This window comes from Dreissena polymorpha, chromosome 2, assembly GCF_020536995.1.
Source record: "Dreissena polymorpha isolate Duluth1 chromosome 2, UMN_Dpol_1.0, whole genome shotgun sequence".
Lineage (NCBI taxonomy): Eukaryota > Metazoa > Mollusca > Bivalvia > Myida > Dreissenidae > Dreissena > Dreissena polymorpha.
The window spans coordinates 17,703,211-17,724,050 of NC_068356.1; the positions used below are offsets into that span (position 1 = coordinate 17,703,211).

General features: G+C 35.2%; 1 protein-coding gene across 1 annotated transcript in view; it reads right to left on the bottom strand.

The window, feature by feature from the left end:
- The window catches only part of LOC127866052 (protein transport protein Sec31A-like), a 50,488-nt gene extending 29,888 nt beyond the window's left edge, over positions 1–20,600 (bottom strand). The window contains 12 exon segments of the mRNA XM_052406357.1: positions 722–784; positions 2,967–3,140; positions 4,358–4,582; positions 4,995–5,132; positions 5,414–5,678; positions 6,029–6,171; positions 9,967–10,104; positions 10,410–10,505; positions 13,369–13,561; positions 16,737–16,826; positions 17,865–17,983; positions 20,420–20,600. Of these exon segments, the coding sequence (XP_052262317.1) occupies positions 722–784; positions 2,967–3,140; positions 4,358–4,582; positions 4,995–5,132; positions 5,414–5,678; positions 6,029–6,171; positions 9,967–10,104; positions 10,410–10,505; positions 13,369–13,561; positions 16,737–16,826; positions 17,865–17,977 (1,638 nt within the window). The 5' untranslated portion in view covers positions 17,978–17,983; positions 20,420–20,600.
- Positions 20,601–20,840: the final 240 nt, after the last annotated feature.

The window sequence follows — 20,840 nt, forward strand, 5'->3', positions numbered from 1 at the left end:
ACAGCGAACGGGTTAACACCAATCGGATTGAAAAGGGGGCGGAGTTAAGACTGATTGAGACGTGTGCAAAACGCATTGAGTCTTCAGGAAGTAATGTTGATTGAAGCATTTTAATTGACAGATTATGTCACGGGTTGCTATTTTTGGCGTATGACCATTTTTTGGAAGTACAGTGGACATCATGGCATTTTGTTATCGGCGGGCATAATATACGGCCGTACGCCACTTAGCGCAAGCCAAAAGAATAATATTAATTACAATTTTTAAATGTTGTGGTAATTTTCTGTTCCATTGAAAGAATATAAGTTTCATTTACATTTTTTTTAAACAAACTAAGGGGCACCATGTCGAAATAACAATCGCATACTTCGTTAACATTGTGAGTAAGTACGATACGTATAAAGCATCCTTACCTGACAGTCTACAGTTAAAAAGCACAGGATGCAATAAGTTAAGTTAGTGGTATGTCGAAGTAAGGAGGATACCGATCAAATAAATTGGTATACACATTTTAACCTTAAACTGTCGAAATTAGGGTACTTTGCTCTACAACACATTAATAATTTTTTATATATTTTTCCCATGAATAAAATTGCATGACCTGTACCCACAAACAAATATAATCATATAAGAAGCTTGTTAAGGTTCATAAAGCATAAAAAAGTGCTACAATTCAAAGCACTGCTCTAATTGAGAAACAGGAGCTGATAAAATTGATTACCTTTGAACCCACACTAGGGGAGGCCTGGCCACTGCTAGAGTAACCTGCTTTGAATACACCCTCCTGAAAACATAGACAAATACAGCTGTATGAAGTTAATAGTAGTAAATAGTAAATTGAAACAATTAAAGAATATTACACATGTTTGTTTTAAAATACTGAATTTAAAAAAGAAAGAATTTTAAGGACAACAAGATAAATTAAAACAATAAGAAGCTAAAGCTGGTCACGTTAGTGACCCGTTCCCATGCAGCATGGCATAATATGTAACAAGTTGATGCACAAAAAATTACCCCTGAAGCATGCACAATTTTGACCACAAAAGCATGGTTTAACAAGGGACAAAATTGTCACAAAACCAGGTTTTCATTGTGAAAAAAAATCTGATAAAGGGAGACAACTCAAACTGAACTTTTGAAATGAACAAACAAAATTAACCCCCTTTGTAAGTTTGTTTTAAAATAAATCTATTTTTAGTCCTGGCGACCTTGACATTGGAGATATTGACGTGATTCTTTCGTGCGACACACCGTCCCATGATGGTGAAGAAATGTGCCAAATGATTTTAAAATCTCATTATGAATGACATAGTTATAGCCCAGACAAGCTCATTTATGGCTATTTTTCACCTTTGAACTCAAAGTGTGACCTTGACCTTGGAGATATTGACGTCATTTTTTCGCGCGACACACCGTCTAATGATGGTTAACAAATGTGCCAAATGATTTTAAAATCTCACCATGAACGCCAAAGTTATGGCCCGGACAAGCTTGTTCCACCCGCCCGCCCGCATTCGCCAATCTAATAACCAGTTTTTTCCTTCGGAAAACCTGGTTAAAAACATGCGTAGATCACTAATTTAACATCTTATATACCTAAAGGTAAAGCACCACAATGACATTTTATATACCATATAGTAGACTGTGGTTTCCAAAAATTGTTTGTTTAAGTTTATGTAAGATGGAAAAACCAACCATGTCCTTTATTTATTCTAGTATATCCCCTGCTTTATTTTAAAGTAACATATTACTTCCATGTAAAATGATATTTTTCATTTCAGTGTATGTAAATCGACCAACAAAAATGCAACATAATAGTATTGTAAATATACATCTATTTATTTTTAGCAACAACTAAAATCATCATTATGATATTGCTTTTTCAAAATATAGTAGACAATAAGAGGATATGAACCAACTTTTACAAAAGCAAGACTAACTGACTTAACATGTCAGGGGTGTCAATTGTCCCAAATTTGAAATCCGGAAAATTAAGCCGTAGGATAAAGGGTAGAGAGGGCCAAACCCCTGAGCCCTAGCTTATTGTTCTTTTTTTATAGTCTTTCTAGGTGCATTTTCTGGTGAGTACAATGCGAAAAATATTATAAACCAAACCATCCGTAACACCGCAGGTGTATTTGTCATTCTAAACAAATGATATTAAGAACTTCGAAATTAAAATAAAATCGACAAACCAGCGTATCCGAAAACGACTGTCCGAAAACATGTCGCGATACATCATTTCCAAATGAAATAAAATATGCATATCGTTTGACTGCAGAAAAAGAAAACCAGTCACCAGTAACCTAGCAAATACGCAGTCAATATATAATTTGATTAACATATTGTTTTAAAATATGATATTGCAGTGCTTTACTTTGCCAGTTACTGCTCATGTCAGTGCAAGCCGCTTACCAATCAGAAATCAATAAATAAAATCGGTACCAAGCGCAAATGTCCGGAATGCCGACGATGCTATAACAATATTCGTTCTGAAATGATCCCGCACTAAAAGAATTTTGTCCCTACCCCCATGGTCCTTAAACAAACACATCGGATTTACATTCACCTCAAAATCAACCCTGGACGGCTCAAATCCGGATTTCCGGAATTATCCGGAAAATTGGACCCCTGCATGTATATGCTTAGGATTAGGAAAAGCATCAAGACTTATACATTTTAGCCAGATTTCAAGAAAAATCAGGCTTATTGCATGTCCGTAAAGTAATGTCCAAGATTAGCCAGTGCACAGGCTAACCTAATCAGGACGACCCTTTCCCCTTTCATGGAATTGAGTGTTTAAAGGATGTCTCTCCTCAACAACAATCCAGTCTAGGTGGAATGTTAATCTCTGATTAGCCCGTGCAGACTGTGCAGGCTAAACCAGGACAAAACTTTACCCATAATGCATTTGGCCCAGTTTTCCTAGAGGCTCATTCTTTGTAGAGCCTTCTATGGTGACTTACCCCAGTTCCAAGGCGGTTCATCTTGTCAGCCAATTCATCTGCATTCACACCTGGCCCAATGGACTCATTGAGGCCATCTGATTTTGTGTGCATAGACACCTTCTTGGCAAGGTCTGTCTTGTCAAAGCCCAACAGCTGGATGTACCGTTCCCGGGGCTCTTTCTCAAAGTTTATCTAAAAGGCAATGGAAATGGTGGAAATTAAACCTTCAGAACTAAACATGCATTTAGAGTAATCATTCTACATATGATACAATACATACCATGAGTTCATTGTAAGTGAATATCAAATGTCATTACACAATATATGAATCAGTATGGGTTATTATTTACACTTAAAAAATAATGTTAACTCGAAAAGATTTATTTAGATTCTAATCATGCAGGGGTCATCAAAGTAAAGTAAAGGTATTATGTACGCCTTTGGATGAAAAAAAGCAGTAACCTTACAAAAGCCCAATTATTAAGCCACATATTCCATCCTGAAAGCTAGTGTGGATCTGTGATATTGTGCCAATATTCACTAAGCTGCTAGGGAAAATTTTCCTATAATGTTTATTAAGTGAACATTTAAAATCAAACCTTTTCTGCTTACATCAGGAGAAAATTCAAAATGATAATTATTTTAACAATATTCAGCTTTTTTCATGTACATTCTCTAAATACATATAATAAAACCAGTTACAATAAGAAATATGACATACATTCCAGAAAATGGAGGAGACTATATCTGTAAAAGTGGATGAATCTTTAGGAAAGAAGGATGCTTGTTTTAAACATTTTGAGTTGAAAATGTGTATAAACATGAGCAATTTCATAGAATTTTCCTAAGATTTTCCTAATAACATACGGGCCCAAGTTCAATGGCTATTGACTGCGCATGCGTGAGATAGTGAAGACGTGGGAAAACTTGCTCCTACAATTGTTACACAAAACTCGGATAATAAAGTGTTCTTAGTGGTTTAATGCTAAATGATTAAAAAAAATCTACCGGTACTCATTATTTTTTGTAATTTTAACATAAGCATTACGTAATAATGTTACTTAACTAAGTCTGTGTAATTTAACAATTTTTAAATTTTTAATTGTATCCAGCATTGAAAATATAATCGATCATTTAAACAATGAGAACTTTTTTTTGTAAATGAAATTCACCACCGAAATTATATATTCATTATGTAAATGACTTATTGATTCTATTCTTTGAATGATTTTGACATGCCTTTTTTCTTTTTTGTTTTACCCACTATTTGTATACATCATTTTGTGTTGTACTTCTCAAATACATGTACCATGTCTTTGCTATCTCAAACACATACTGTGTATAGGCTATAAATTTGCAATATGCTATTTAATGCCGAATAAATGTTATGTTATGTGTGGAGCACTCACAGTGAGGAAGTTCCAGATGCTCTCCTGCATCTGGTCCCCAGCGTTGGCCGCCTTCATGGCACAGAACTCCACATGCTGACCGTTGTGGAGGGCCTGCTCTAGCTGCAGGGAACCGGTCACCAGGTCTGTCTCTGTAACAACCTGACTCACGGTCACCTGGCGACTGGCTGTACCCTGACCTGGCTGGGCCTTCATGTTCTCAAAGGTCAGCAGCTTGCCTCCAAACTGGAGATACAATGTGGGCAGAGTGAAGACAGTAGCTTTCTAACCTAGCATGTTGAATCTATACTATTTCCATAATATTTCTTTAAATGCAGGCAATATTTGTCGAGAGATAAACGCACATATACCGGTACACTTTAATTTTATTTTGCAGATCTGTTACAAACGTTTGTGAAATTGTCACTTCGTCAACCTGTGTCGCTGGCTTTTGATCAGTTGATAACATCAGATAAATTAAAATGGTTTGTAAAAAGACTCGAAATATTTGAATCCTGCCAACAGTGTTTATTGTAGTTTGACCTTAGTAAAGTAGTAATTAATTCCATATCATATTTTCTATAACACATGTTTGCATTTAACATTTTACATACTGCTAAATAGAACTAAAATTTAAATTCAAACACGAAGAACCAACCCCAAAATTAGCACCGACAGGTTTCTTCAGCCATTTTGGAGGCTTCTGAAGAGGTATGACATTCTGCTCCATGTGTTGTTGTTGTTGAAGGTGCATGGCCTGACCAAATGGGTCATTAGACTGGAAAGAATCTGTCACCTGCATAAATCACACAACAAATATGATACTTGAAACTTAAAACAAGTTCAGGCCTTTTCCCAATAATTTTGTTCAAGCACAGCTTCAAGGCAGCTTGGCGGGGTTGATGCATAAGTCCTTTCCCTTTAATGAAGACCATGATTTATCCTATGAAATCCCATTCTATACATATTCTTTTATGTTGTATATGCTACAAATTTGTATTATCTTAAATGCAATATTTTGAGAACCAGGAATAAAACATTATTATATTTTATAGTGTTGTTCAAAATGGGTAGTACCTTGCTAACTTTATGAATTGGATGACCTCCGCCCATAAGTGAGAAGCATGTCACACTTCCGTCGAATGATGAGCTTGATATGACATTTGGATTCCTTGGACACCACTGAACGTCAAAGCTCCACTGGTGACTGGTAGGAATCTCATAAACAACCTCGCCATTGGGTGCCGAACTGTTGGGGTTCCAGCAGAGGATTCTGTTGTCCTTTGCGCAACTGAGCAGCAGATCTGGATCCTGGGGACACCACGCCATGCTCAGTATACCTCTGTAACAAGGTAGTCTCAGTTGTTAAGGCGAAAAGAGAACTTGTTTGGCAACAGCACTGGCATGCAGAATTTTTATGTGGCTTTGCCATATGTATGTGTGAGAATAACACTTCTGTCTGTTAATTAATTTTCACTGATATGGAAAATCCTGGTTTAAAGCAATATGTACATACAAACAATTAATATTATTTAACATTACTTTAAATAGTCATACTGATTAAGTGCTAACTAATTAACTATTAAAACTTGTTAACAAATAATCTTTCTTATGATAACTTGTACATGTAATTGGCTGATTAAAAACTAAAAATATAAAAATCAGAGCAATTCAAATGATAAATTGCAGGACCTTTGATGGTTTTCTAGCACTTTGACAGGTGATGTTGCATATCTAAGGTCCCAGAGCTGTATAACTGGGGCATGATCATCTTCGGACGACAGACACATCTGAGTAGCCACCTCTGGGTTCCAACATACTAGCTTGCTCTTTATCTGTAAAACATGTGCACAAGATATAATCAGTCCTCCAAATATTTAACTACCAGTAATATAAGTATGGGATGCATGTGGTATAAGATACAATGACAAGAACACAGAATAGCGGTAGCCAACGCTTGGCTGTGGGTGCAGTTGTGAATAAATGAAAGCTCGTCAGAAGTGACCTTGACCTTTGACCTAGTGACCCAAAAATGAGTGTGGCGTGTAGAACTCATCAAGGTGAATCTACATATAAAGTTTCAAAGTTGTATGTGGAAGCACTTTGATTTTAGAACCTATGTTAAGATTTTAGCATGGCGCGGAGAGCGGACGGCAGACACCGGGCTGGCTATAAAAATACCTCAGGTTTTCTCCGATAACAGCCGAGCTAATAAACAAGAGGGCCTGAAAGGCCCAAAGTCGCTCACCTGACATAAAAAGAAATGACCTGTTCTTTGCAGCCCAAGATATCAATAGAACAAATGTTCTAACCAAGTATCATGAAGAATGAACAACAAATGGCCCCTTGGCGGAAATGTTTTTTTTAGCAGACCTGAACCATTTTTAACTCTTCCAAGGTATGTCCAAATTTCATGAAGATTGGGGAAAAAATGTGTCTTTTAGACTGTTCAAATGTTGTCACTACATACGTATAAAGAAAACTGCCCCACTCCCTGGCGGCCATGTTTTTTCACTGATCATGACCATTTTCAAACTTGTCCGAGACAACCACATAACTAATGTTTTGACAAAATTTCATGAAAATTAGGAAAAACATGTGACTTCTAGAGTGTTAACAAGCTTTTTTTTACTATATAAATATAAGGGAAAAGACCCCCCCCCCTGGCGGCCATGTTTTTTTTTACCGATCCAAACCATTATCGAACTCAACTGTCCTATCCAGGTGTGGTTGTGCGGTCTCCTTCGCTTACGCAAATGAACCGGTCACAGGAAGGTTACAAGTTATGTTACTTTGTGAGCACTTATGTAATGCCGAAGTATTTATTTGACGAACTCTTATTTCCGGTCAGGATGACTATACTGACTGGTTGTAATTCAATTAACTAAAGGCGTTCAGTCAGGGACGCCTAAATACACTCAAAGAATTTATTTATAAGTGAAAACCAAGGCAGCTTTAACAAAAATGACTAATTTTTATTCCAAGAACTCAGAAAATGAAGAACAATGACAGAAAATTAAGAACAGGTACAAGCAAAGTCTAAAGAATCTAAGTATCGTTACAAAAATGAACAACATACAGCAAATACCTTAATGAATGTAAAAAGAAGTTCAAAATCTGTAAAAAAAAAACTGATATTAATATAAGTTACTGTTAGTCTAGAAAGTGCTTCAAAAATCTAGTTTAAAAAATAGGTCTAATTTAATCTCAAGAACAATATTTATGGAGATAAGAAAACTTCAGTGAATCAAATGTAAAAATAAGAAAAATTTACTTAAGTTTTTGAAATAGAATAGTCTTTCTAATTTAGAAAATGCCAAATAGAAATAATCTAAATAATAAGAATAATTTAGAAAATAATGCCAAAATGTCTTGATGCTGGTGTTAAAAATAATTTAGAGTTTAATTATTTCAAAATTCCAACCTTTTTCAAGAGCTGTTAACTTTTCAAGAAAGCATCAAGAGGTGTTTAAATCAGCCAAAACAGCTTATTTTATACAGTTCAGAAGAGATCAATAGCAGAGTAGTCAATTTTCCCTCAGAACAGTGCATTTATCAATGATCAATACCTTCCCAAATTCCAGAGCAGAACTAAAAATAGATTACTGAACCAGGTTAAACAAGGGAGATAAATACTGCATAAATACTGCAAAATCATGTACATGTTGTCTTTCTTTCAGTTATCTCTTAGTTGAAAGGCTTATCATAAGTGTTAATGACTAAAACAGTTATGTTTACTATGAACATTCTGTGTTATGAAAAATTACATAATACAGTGAATGTCACATAATATTGACATAATAAAACCAAACTTAACTACACAGGAAACCAATGTTCTGACCAAATTCATGAAGATTGAGCAAACTAGAAAGTTAACAAGATTTTACTATAGCCATATAAGGAAAAATGCCCCTCCCCTTGGCAGCCATGTTTTTCAAGCCAAGGTTACCATTTTTGATCTCATCCAAGATATCATTGGGACAAATCATCTGAGCAAGTTTCATGAAGATCGGAAAATAAATGTGGCCTCTAAAGTGTTAACAAGGTTTTACTATAGCCATATAAGGAAAAATGCTCCGCCCCTTGGCAGCCATGTTTTTCAAGCAAATGTTACCATTTTCGAACTCATCCAAGATATCATTGAGACCAATCTTCTGACCAAATTTCATGAAGATTGAACAATAAATGTGACTTCTAGAGAGTTAACAAGTCAAATGTTGACGCAGCACAACGCACCACGCACGACGGACAAAAGGCGATCACAAAAGCTCACCATGAGCACGTTGTGCTCAGGTGAGCTAAAAACTGAAAACAACTTTTTTTGCAAGAAAATGCAGCCTGTCCAGTATGGTGAAATGTATGGACATTTTAGTTAAATAAAAACTGATGCATTCCCCAACCCTCAAAAATTAAATTAAAACAAGAATATAAGTGAAACTGATGGATGCTCCCTGATGATGAGCTTTGTCAATGTAGCTTATTTATGTTAATAAACACCTAAAAATATCTATTATTAGTCTCTGTGACCTTGACCCAGTGACCTAAAACCTCATCAAAAGGTAGAGGTCCATGCAAGGTACCTACATGCCAAATATGAAACCGATTGGTTAAGTATTGAAAGCGCTATGAGAAACTGTAGCAAAAGAGTGACGCAAAAATCTATTATTAGCCTCAGTGACCTTGACCCCAGTGACCTCAAACCTCATCAAAAGGTAGAGGTCCATGCAAGGTACTTACATGCCAAATATGAAAGAGATCAATTAAGTATTGAAGGTGCTATGAGAAACTGAAACAAAAGAGTGACGGAAAAATCTATTATCAGCCTCAGTGACCTTGATCCCAGTGACCTCAAACCTCATCAAAGGTAGAGGTCCATGCAAGGTACCTACATGCCAAATATGAAAGAGATCAATTAAGTATTGAAGGTGTTATGAGAAACTGTAACAAAAGAGTGACGGAAAAAATCTATTATTAGCCTCACTGACCTTGACCCCAGTGACCTCAAACCTAATCAAAAGGTAGAGGTCCATGCAAGGTACCTACATGCCAAATATGAAAGAGATCGGTTAAGTATTGAAGGTGCTATGAGAAACTGTAACAAAAGAGTGACGGAAAAAATCTATTATTAGCCACAGTGACCTTGACCATGACCCCAGTGACCTCAAACCTCATCAAAAGGTAGAGGTCCATGCAAGGTACCTCCATGTCAAATATAAAAGAGATCGGTTAAGTATTGAAGGTGCTATGAGAAACTGTAACAAAAGTGTGACGGAAGTAAGGAAGTATGGAAGTAAGGAAGGAAGGACAAACTGGCAACTATAAAAACTTAGCTCTAATTTTATTTGTAAACAAAAATTATATAACATTTGTATTGGCCTGATTTGTACTGATAATTTTTGATACAGGTGAAACAGTATGTTATTTTCTGATGCATGGCTTTTTCCTAGTAAAGTAGACAATGTTATACAATGCCTCACTATAATTTCAAATAATGATATTTTACTCAACTAATATGAACATTTTGCACTAAAATGCCAATACTGAGGCAATTTTCTCAAAAATTAAGCACTTAATCCAATCCCCTGACCTTGACAAGACGTTTTAATAGTTTCTGTAGTCAAAATGCTCACTCTGGACATGCTGTCGCTGACTTTAATGATGGGTTCGTTCTTGCGGAGGTCCCAGACCACACAGCGAGCGGTATATGTGGAAGCAAGGATGTGCTGCACCTGCCGGTTCCAGCTTACACAGGCTACCTCCTCTGGGGGCTAGAAACCAAAATAGCAGTTTTTAGAAAATAGAAAACTTTTAACAAAAGACCATTTTGATTCTATTCCCATTTGAGCTGTTACAAACCAGGATATATGATGCTTTGAAATTTTCTTCATTATCTACATGTATTCATCATGAAAGATAGCCATGATTCAAAATATTTTTGTTAAAGCTTTGTCGTACTGTATAAACAAAATATAATAAAGTTTTTAACCAGTCAACAAATTGAGTACTTCACCTGTCATTTAGTTGTTCAAAAGTGTAATACCTATACAAAGCATCAAGTATATAAATGACTTACCTGTGACTTTGCACCTGGTGTCATAGGATTGTCTGGACTGTTCATGTCCCAAATAAAGATCTCAGACTCTGCACCACCAGAAACCAATAAATTATTCTGAAACAATCATAAAATGATAACATAATGATAGCAAGCAATAAAACATAAGGATCTGTTCTCGAAAGGAAAAGCGCTTTTCATGACTAACATCATTTTCTACAAATATGATTATTATTTGTATATAAGGCCTGCATTTTTTTATTATCTGTTTTACGGGAGCGACCTACCCTATTTTTCGACAAATACAAATAAAAATAAAAGTCACTTTCGTTCTTTTTATTTACATTTCACCCGCCGACCTAGTATTTTATCCAAAACTAGAAAAAAAAATTGCACAGATTGCCGAAAGTGTTGTTCAAAATTTGTTTATAATACGGGTTGTTTCGTTGTGCCAATTCGACTTGTAAAGCGTCAGCGATTTTCATTGGCTATTGCAACCAATACCACACGCTATTAGCCAATCGGTGAGTATTTAACATATGATTTTCATATTGCATTTCCGAAATGGCAGACATTAACATCAACGAGACAAATGTAGCATATTTTAAAATCAAATTAATTAAAAACGGAGCAGAAACAATTTCAATTAGAAAAGATAATCTTCAGAACAACATTGTTGACATCATGCCCATATAATGTGATACGAAATTCAAAATAATAATGAGTTTTTGCAGATGATGCAGAGGTGTCACCATCGATTACTTTCAGTGTGTTAAAAAGTTTTGGGTAGGTTTAATAAATATGCGTATTTATTAAAATGCATCCCGAAAATGTTCAAGAAGTACTACTTTACGTTTCTTTATAATGAACATGAGGACTGAACCACAGGTACTTGCATCAATAATCCCATTCCCCACCCACCCATATATATTCTTTATTTAGAAAAAAAGTATGCAACACAGCTTCTGAAGAAAATAACATTGGGTCCCGATGTTCGTATGTCCGTCAAAGTCACAAGAAAGTTTAATTTATTTTTCTTGACATTATTTTCCAAAAATGCGTTATTATTTAGCCGAAATATGATGTTCTATCAACTGTAAATAATGTTTTCATACTGCAAGATTTGTACTGCAAGGAATGCAAATAAATTTATCACACCTCAGGCTCTGTTGATAAATGTGCTCAATCGGCTCTATGTATTTGTTCCAAGGGTTATTATTATCTTCACATTTATATAGCTCTCTCTGTTTATTATATATCCAAAACAGGTTATTGCTGTTTCTCCTTAAAATAATACAGACAACACATTCCATAGAAATTTTCATTTGAACTTAAAAAATACAATTACATAGTTCAAAAGTTGTGTTCTATATATAATTAATCTTGCAAGAAAGTTATATACAGTCAGCAGAGTAATTCTACTAGAACAATTTAAATCCTTGCTACATGTGCTATTTAATTCTTTATACCGCTTTCACTTAAGAAAATGTTCAATAAAATAAATCTAGGTTTCTAGGTATATTGTGTCTTTTACCTCAATATTTTGTTGGGGCTAATGTGAAGCCAATGGACATGATACAAAACCCACGAAGATTACCGCCAAACAATGTCACATACAAAATAATTATCACAAAACCCATGCGTTTTGAGAGAATAATATTGTTTAACTCTTTATTATATAAGTAAATATTAAGCATGTGAAACAAGGACGGGTTACTCCAAATGTATGATTTGATCACACCTAGAAGAAAACACTAACATGTTACACACCTATTATTGAACCCCTGATCCTTGCGGTTTCTGTGTTGTTAGGGATTATCAAATACATTAATCTATATAAATCAGTTGACCCCTGAAGCGCAAACAGTTTTGACCACGGAGACATGCTTTAAGGAAACTTAGCAAAGAACCACTATATGGTTGGCATGCAACGCAACAAACCAAAGGGCCTTGCGGTTTCAGAGAATGATTATATTATTTATATTTATAAGCAAAACAGTAACCCCTAGGGAGGGCAAATTTTCTGCATGATTTGAACAAACTTTAAAGAGAACCTCATAACGATGTTACACACTAAATATTGTAGTCATGCCTCTTGTGTTCACTTTACATATATAAACACTATAACTCTCTCTGAATATAAAATGAAATGCAGCACATGTTTTTATAAGTCTATAACTCACAGTTTCTTAAATGAAATATTCACATTTTATGTACTAGAACTTTCACTATACAAAGTTTGGATCAATATCAATTCAAGCACAGTCTGATCAGGATCCAAAGTGTTCGCTTAACATCTTTAGAAGTACTAACTGAAAGACAATTATGTTGAACAGCTTGGATCCTGATCAGACTGCTCGTTTGGAGCCAAAATGGTCGCAATCACCCTAAGGTCCAATTTCCTGTTATGTGGCTCTTTTTTTCTCATGATTACAAGTTATCATGATATAAAGCAAGTCTGTTGTATATTTAATAGAATTTTTTAGTGTGCATATTCCACCCATGGATGAAAGTTACAAAGTTGGTTGTTATTTAAAGCTATTAAACAATTAAAAAAGTTTTCAATTCTTTTTTATTTAAGTCAAATGCATTCTATATTTGTTATAAATATACATATGATTAACACTCAACAAAAGTTTAACCATCACTATAATACACTACACACCTGGCGTGGTTAATGGTCTCTATTGAAGCAATATAGTATAATACATGCGAAAGGTGCTTTTACATATAAATATATATAAAAATATGTTTACTGTTATTATAAAAAGCTTCTACAACAGTGTAATAAGATATATAAAACACTTAAAGGTTAATGCAAGTATACATGATTTTATTTTTATTTATCCCCCCCCCACTCAATTTTTGAAAAATTTCCCGTAAAACAAATTTAAAAAAATACTGGCCTAAATTTTTATTGAACTTTTCAGTATAAATAATAATACTTATAAATATGCAAGACATGCATCAAAAGTCCTACCTGAAAAGGATTGAAATCCAAGGCTTTAACAGCTCCTGTATGTTTGTCTTTTTTGAACAAGAGGCAGTCCTGTTTGCCACTAATGAAATTGGCAGCATTGTATGCCAGTATGCCCCCATCAGCTCCACCAACAATGACACCATTTGGTAGATTATCGGACACACCATAGCAACCCCAAGCTACTTTATGGAATCTAAAAAAGGACAATGTTTTCATATTGAACAATGTCAACATTCTTGAACAAACAAATACATGTATATACTAAGATTTACACCACCTTTAAATTATAAAAACACCTCACGAAGAAAGAATAACAGGGTCAGTAAGCCATTCATTAAGTATGTTGACACTTTTCAATACCATATATGTAAGTTTGAGGTAGGGCAATATTCGAATGTCAAAACTGAAAAGACGAGATAACAGCAAAATTCATTTTGCTCGTAAGCAAATCTTACTTGTCAAACTTTTGACTCGTAGTTGTGGTAAATATTGACTTCTTTTGCAAAACTTTTTATCATTTATCACAAAATGAACTGATCTAAACATAAAACATTTCTTCAATTTGGACAATGCAGATGCCATTGCTTAACAAATTCCAGTATGAAATGATTGTTTTCCAGTATGGCAAAATAAAGTTTTGGTCTTATTATTGAACTTGTCAGCGGACAAATTAATCAGACAAGAGGGCCGGAAAGGGCCAAAGGTGCTCACCTGAGATACAAAGGAACTGACCTGTTCTGTGCAGCCGAAGATATCATAAGAGCAAATGTTCTGACCAAGTTTCATGAAGAGTTAACTATAAATGTAACTTATAGAGTGCTAACAAGGTTGTACCATAGCCATATAAGAATAGCTTCCAGCAAACAGGCGGCCATGTTTTTCAACATACCGATACCATTTTTGAACTCGTCCATGATATCATTCGGACAAATCTTCTGACCAAGTTTCATGATAATAGGACAATTAATGTGGCCTCTAGAGTGTTAACATAGCCATTTAAGTAAAAATGCACTGCTCCCTTGCGGCCATGTTTTTCAACCAACCAGAACCATTTTTAAACTTATCAAAGATATCATCAGGACACCTCTTCTGACCAAATTTCATGAAAATCGGACAATAAATGTTGCCTCTGAAGTGTTAACAAGGCAAATGCTGACGCTGAAAACTGCACGCCTCACAATACACAACAGACAAAAGGCGATCAAAAAAGGTCACAATGAGCAAATTTTGCTCAGGTGAGGTAAACAAGAGGACCAAGATGGCCCTAGTTCGCTCACCTGAGAGGAGTCAGTTCGTTCAATCTTTACCAAACATCAAACTTGACCTAGATACCTGTATTGTACAGACAAACATCCTGGTCAAGTTTCATCATTATTGAACCAAAACTATGGCATATGGAGTGATTTTGTTTTGGTAAGATTTGACCTGGTGACCTATATTTTGAGTTGACCCCCCTTACCAAACATCAAACTTTGCTTACAAAAATAAATATTATGACCAAGATTAATAAAATCTGAAACAAAATTGTGACCTCTAGAGTGTTTACAAAGATTTTGTATAATATAATGAAAATTTTGACAATCTAAGGGCAATAATAATGGCATTAATCATGTGATATATATGAAACCAATCTTTTCACCAAGTTTCATGATGATTGGGCAAAAAATGTGACTTCACGAGTGTTTTCAAGCTTTTTTTACTACATAAATATAAGAAAACTGCCCCCCCCCCCCCTCCAGCAGCCATGTTATTCAACTGACCGGAACCATTTTCGAACTCTACTCTCATATCAAGGAAACAAATGTTCTGACCGAATTTCATGAAAATTGGGCCAAAAATGTGACTTCTAGAGTGTTCAAATGTTTTCACTATATACATAGAGAGAAAAATGCCCCGCCCACTGGCAGCCATGTTTTTTCACCAATCTGGACCATTTTCGAACTCGTCCGAGATATCAATAAAGCTAATGTTTTGACCAATTTTCATGATGATTGGGCAAAAATTGTGACTTCTAGAGTGTTTACAAGGTTTCTATAGCCAAATAAGGAAAACTGCCCCCCCCCCCCCCCCCCGCAGCCATGTTATTCAACTGGCCAGTACCATTTTCCAACTCAACTCTCATATCAAGGCAACAAATGTTCTGACCAAATTTCATGAAAATTGGGCCAAAAATGTGACTTCTAGAGTGTTCACATGTTTTCACTATATACATAGAGAGAAAAATGCCCCGCCCACTGGCAGCCATGTTTTTTCACAGATCTGGACCATTTTCGAACTCGTTCGAGATATCAATAAAACTAATGTTTTGACCAACTTTCATGATGATTGGGCAAAAAATGTGACTTCTAGAGTGTTTACAAGGTTTCTCTATAGCCAAAGAAGGAAAACTGCCCCCCCCCCCCCCCTGGCAGCCATGTTATTCAACTGACTGGAACCATTTTCAAACTCAACTCTGTCTCATATCAAGGAAACAAATGTTCTGACCAAATTTCATGAACATTGGGCCAAAAATGTGACTTCTAGAGTGTTCACATGTTTTCACTATATACATAGAGAGAAAAATGCCCCGCCCACTGGCAGCCATGTTTTTTCACCGATCTGGACCATTTTCGAACTCGTCCGAGATATCAATAAAACTAATGTTTTGACCAACTTTCATGATGATTGGGCAAAAATTGTGACTTCTAGAGTGTTTACAAGGTTTTTCTATAGCCAAATAAGGAAAACTGCCCCGCCCACTGGCGGCCATGTTTTTCAACGAACCGGAACCAATTTTTTAACTCAACCAATATATCATTAAGACAAACATTTTGACAAAGTTACATGAAGATTGGGCATGAAATGTGACTTCTACAGTGTTTACAAGTTTTTTTGTTTTTTTACCTAGTGACCTAGTTTTTAACCCAGCACGACCTAGTTTCGAACTCGACCGAGATTTCATTGGGACAAAGCTTCTGACAAAGTTTCATGAAGATCGGACAATAAATGTTGCCTCTAGAGTGCTTACGAACAAATGTGGACGGACGGACAGACGACGGACAAAGACCGGTCACAAAAGCTCACCTGAGCAATCAGGTGAGCTAAAAAAGCCATGACAGATTCTATAACTACCCATGTTGAATGAGTCAGACAAAAAGTGATCACAAAAGCTCACCATGAGCACATTGTGCTCAGGTGGGTGATCTAAAAAAGTCATGCCGGATTGTATAATTAATCATGTAGAATGTAGTCGGAGAGGGTAATTATACATCCCCGAATAAGGCAAACACTATTAGTTTGCTTGGAGCCAATAAGAAATACTGACAGTCAAAATATATGTTGCAATTAAGACAACAAAAACACCAAAGCACAGGATAGAAATGTGTTACCTGCACTCTGATGGTAGAGTTGCAACAAGTGGCATGTCCAATGAAGAATCACCCAAGTTGAGGCTGTATAGTTCCAGAGCTGCCGACGTGCTGAATAAATAGTAATGCTGAATATATATAAATGATACTGAATCTTGGAAAAACGCAGGAGCGTTATACTAGTAATGATTAAAATTATCATATTTGAACTTTTGAAATGACTGTCAACCTAATAAAATAAATAACAAGGGACAAAATTGTCACAAAACCAGGTTTTCATTGTGAAAAAAAAATCTGATAAAGGGAGAAAACTCAAACTGAACTTTTGAAATGAACAAACAAAATTAACCCCCTTTGTAAGTTTGTTTTTTAAAAAAATCTATTTTTAGTTGTGGCGACCTTGACATTGGAAATATTGACGTGATTCTTTCGTGCGACACACCGTCCCATGATGGTGAACAAATGTGCCAAATGATTTTAAAATCTCACAATGAATGACATAGTTATGGCCAGGACAAGCTCATTTATGGCCATTTTTGACCTTTGAACTCAAAGTGTGACCTTGACCTTGGAGATATCGACGTAATTATTTCGCGCGACACACCGTCCAATGATGGTGAACAAATGTGCCAAATGATTTTAAAATCTGACAATGAACGACATAGTTATGGCCCGGACAAGCTTGTTCCGCCCGCCCACCAGCCCGCCAGCCAGCCAGCCAGCCTGCCCGCATTCGCCAATCTAATAACCAGTTTTTTCCTTCGGAAAACCTGGTTAATAATAAAAACAAGAGATTGCCAAGCAATATTGTCCCCTACTGGTGAAACTCCACCATTGTCTGTAAATTATATATATATTTGTTGCCGTAGCAACCAGAATTCTTGACGTAGGAACAAAATGAAATGACGTGCAAAATCTCCATATTGCCATCTATCCATGTTTGAAGTTTCATGGAAAAATATGAAGAACTTTTAAAGACATTGCAGGATCCAGAAAAGTGTGACTGACAGACTGACTGACTGACAGACTGACTGACAGACAGAGCGCTAACCATAAGTCCCCTCCAGTTTCACCGGTAGGGGACAATAAAATGATTGAACCCTATTTATTGTGAACAGTTAAATAAATAGTTAATAAAAAGTTCAGTACCTGAACGTTGCATCAAGCTGTTGTGCAGCTGTTCCAGCCACCATGTACACAGGATGCTGCTGCTTTGGTGACCATGCTATGTTAGCGGTTCGATTTATTTCTTTCACCTTCATGGTGAACTAAAATATTAAAATGAAATAATAGATACATACATCCATTTTATATAATGTCCTAGTATATATACATGTACAAGCAGTGATTGTTTCTGTCTTTATAAAGTACCTGTAAAAGGTCTAAAAAATTCTCAAAAGGAGGGAACATTTTGTCAATTGCATTCAGAAAGAGCATTATCTGCAAGTGAAGAAATAAAATGAGCACTGAAACCAAACATTTCGAGTCAAAATGCATGTAAATAAATATTTGAATTGGTTTGTACAATTTATACCGACCCATTATTCCCAATATGACGATTTCATGACACAATTTTCCCCAATTTCATGGTTTTTCGCATTAATTGTTTCCAACGGACTCGAGAGTGTTTCGTATAAGCTTAGGCTTGTTACGCAAACAAGCTTAAATAAAAAGGTTTAAAAAAAAAAAAAAAAAAAATTGTTTCCAATTGGTATGGTACAGATACTTCCCACAATAAGCATAAACAAGAGATGTGTTTGTCAGAAACACAATGCGCCACATTGAAATAAAATTTCTATTTATCATTTGGCAGGTATAGAAATCATCTCCCTTTAAAGGTTATTACTTCCCTTGAATTTTGTCCTATCCAACGGGGGGGATGGGGGGTCTCATAGTCAATTATGACCATATCAGACATCACTGACAACCAAGGCCTGTGGTTAAAAAGAGATCATAGCCAGAGTGTTTTTTTTCTTTTTCATAAAATTTTATTAAATCTTACCCTGGGGTGTAAAGACCTAAACGCAAAACTTAACCGGACGCCGACGCCAACGCCAAGGTGATGACAATAGCTCATAATTTTTTTTCAAAAAAAAAGATGAGCTAAAAAAAAATAGAGGTCTCTGTCTAATTCTAGACTTACAATCGGCAGTCCCTAATGCTTGGCTAAAACTTTGGTTACAGTTCTAAAATTTGGCTACAGAAAAATCCATTTGATGCAAATGTTGGCTACAGAAATTTTTGAGCCAGAGGGAGCCCTGCTTTGCTATAGAAATAAAGCAAGTCCCATGAAATAGCAATGAAGAAACAATTTACGCACAGTGCAATTCAAGCCTAGCCTTGGCTTCTTCCCACTGACAATAAAACTATAGGTTTATGGACGTTTCGTGCCACTTCCAGTTCCTGCCACTGATATTTGTGTTGAAAAGAGGTAGTCGTTTCGTCCCACTGATAATATATAGGCGGACAGGTGTGAATAATACCGTATAGATGTGAATGATTTTGGGGTGTATTTTAACGTAGAAAATTACAACAATGTTGACAATTATAATTATAAATAACAAAAATTAAAATGATTGATTGTTAGTATACAAATATTTGTAAATAGTTGATTATGTTCACTAAATATAAAACATAAAGTGTTGTTATTTTTTTATGCATCATGTGTATGTGTTTGTAAAAATAAAATAAAATGATTTATTGTTAGTATAAAAACATTTGTGCACTTCATTATGTTCATTATGTTTGATAAATATAAAACATGAAGATCTGTTATTTTTTATGCTTCATTTGTATGAACTATATACATAAATAAATGTCAATTTATTGCAAACTTTTCAATATATTTATGTAATAAATCTAGATATTGTTAAAATGTATGTATGCATTCACTTCTGATATTGTTAATGTCAATTTATTGCAAATGTTTCAAAATATTTATGTAATGAATCTAGATATTTGTAAATGTATGTATGCATTCATTTCTGATATGGTTAATGTAAATTGATTGCAAATGTTTCAAAATATTTATGTAATGAATCTAGATATTTGTAAAATGTATGTATGCATTCACTTCTGATATGGTTAATGTCAATTGATTGCAAGTGTTTCAATATATTATTTATGTAATAAATCTAGATATTTGTAAAATGTATGTATGCATTCATTTCTGATATGGTTAATGTCCATGTATTGAAAATGTTTTGTGTACTTTTTGTTAATGTCTTGTATTAAGCAAGTAAATTGACTCTTAAATAATCATGAAATAAAACAATCTTGTTTTACCATTGAACAGATGTTACAATCAAAGGTGTGAAAGTTTCCTGTTATGATTCACACCTTCTATACGGTATTATTCACACCTATCAGCCTATATATTATCAGTGGGACGAAACGTCCAATGCCCTCCTACACAAATATCAGTGGCACGAACTGGTAGTGAAACGAAACGTCAAGCACACTAACTAATAACTTTAACTATGCAATGCACATGTAAAATAACACTATAGAATTGTACTTGCGGCTTTTTATTATTTAATGAGGGGATCTCCACAAAGGCCTGGCCTAAAATAAAAACTGATTTAAATCGTTTCAAAACATGCACTACTGAGCGAGTACTAGTCTAACACTTTCGCAGAGGCAAAAGTAATCAGGTGTCACAACAAACTTTTCCTGAAATGTCAAAATGCCGACATTAATTTTACCTGTTGTGTGTGCCTTTACCAGTGAGGAAGATAATGGAATCAATTATGTATGAGCCAAGTATTTATGTAACGTATGTTATTATGCTACGTCAGAGCACTAACTTGTCAAACTGCATAAATTTATTAAAATGTAGTTACTCCAAACGTGGCAAAGAAACATATCCCACAATGCCATTGAAAATTAATAGTGTTGTGTAAACAGCTCTCTGATGGATACACACAAGTAATGAGTATTCAAAAACCTTTAGTGAGTGAGGGATCGGGGACCATCTTTATACACTAATTCATATGTTTAGCGTTTATAATGAACTATGTATACCTAGTATTTTCTTCAAACCGCCACACACCAAGTCGGAATGACTGGAAATTCCATCAAAATGAACATTCGTGTTACATTCAAACAAAAACTGTTTTCAGAACA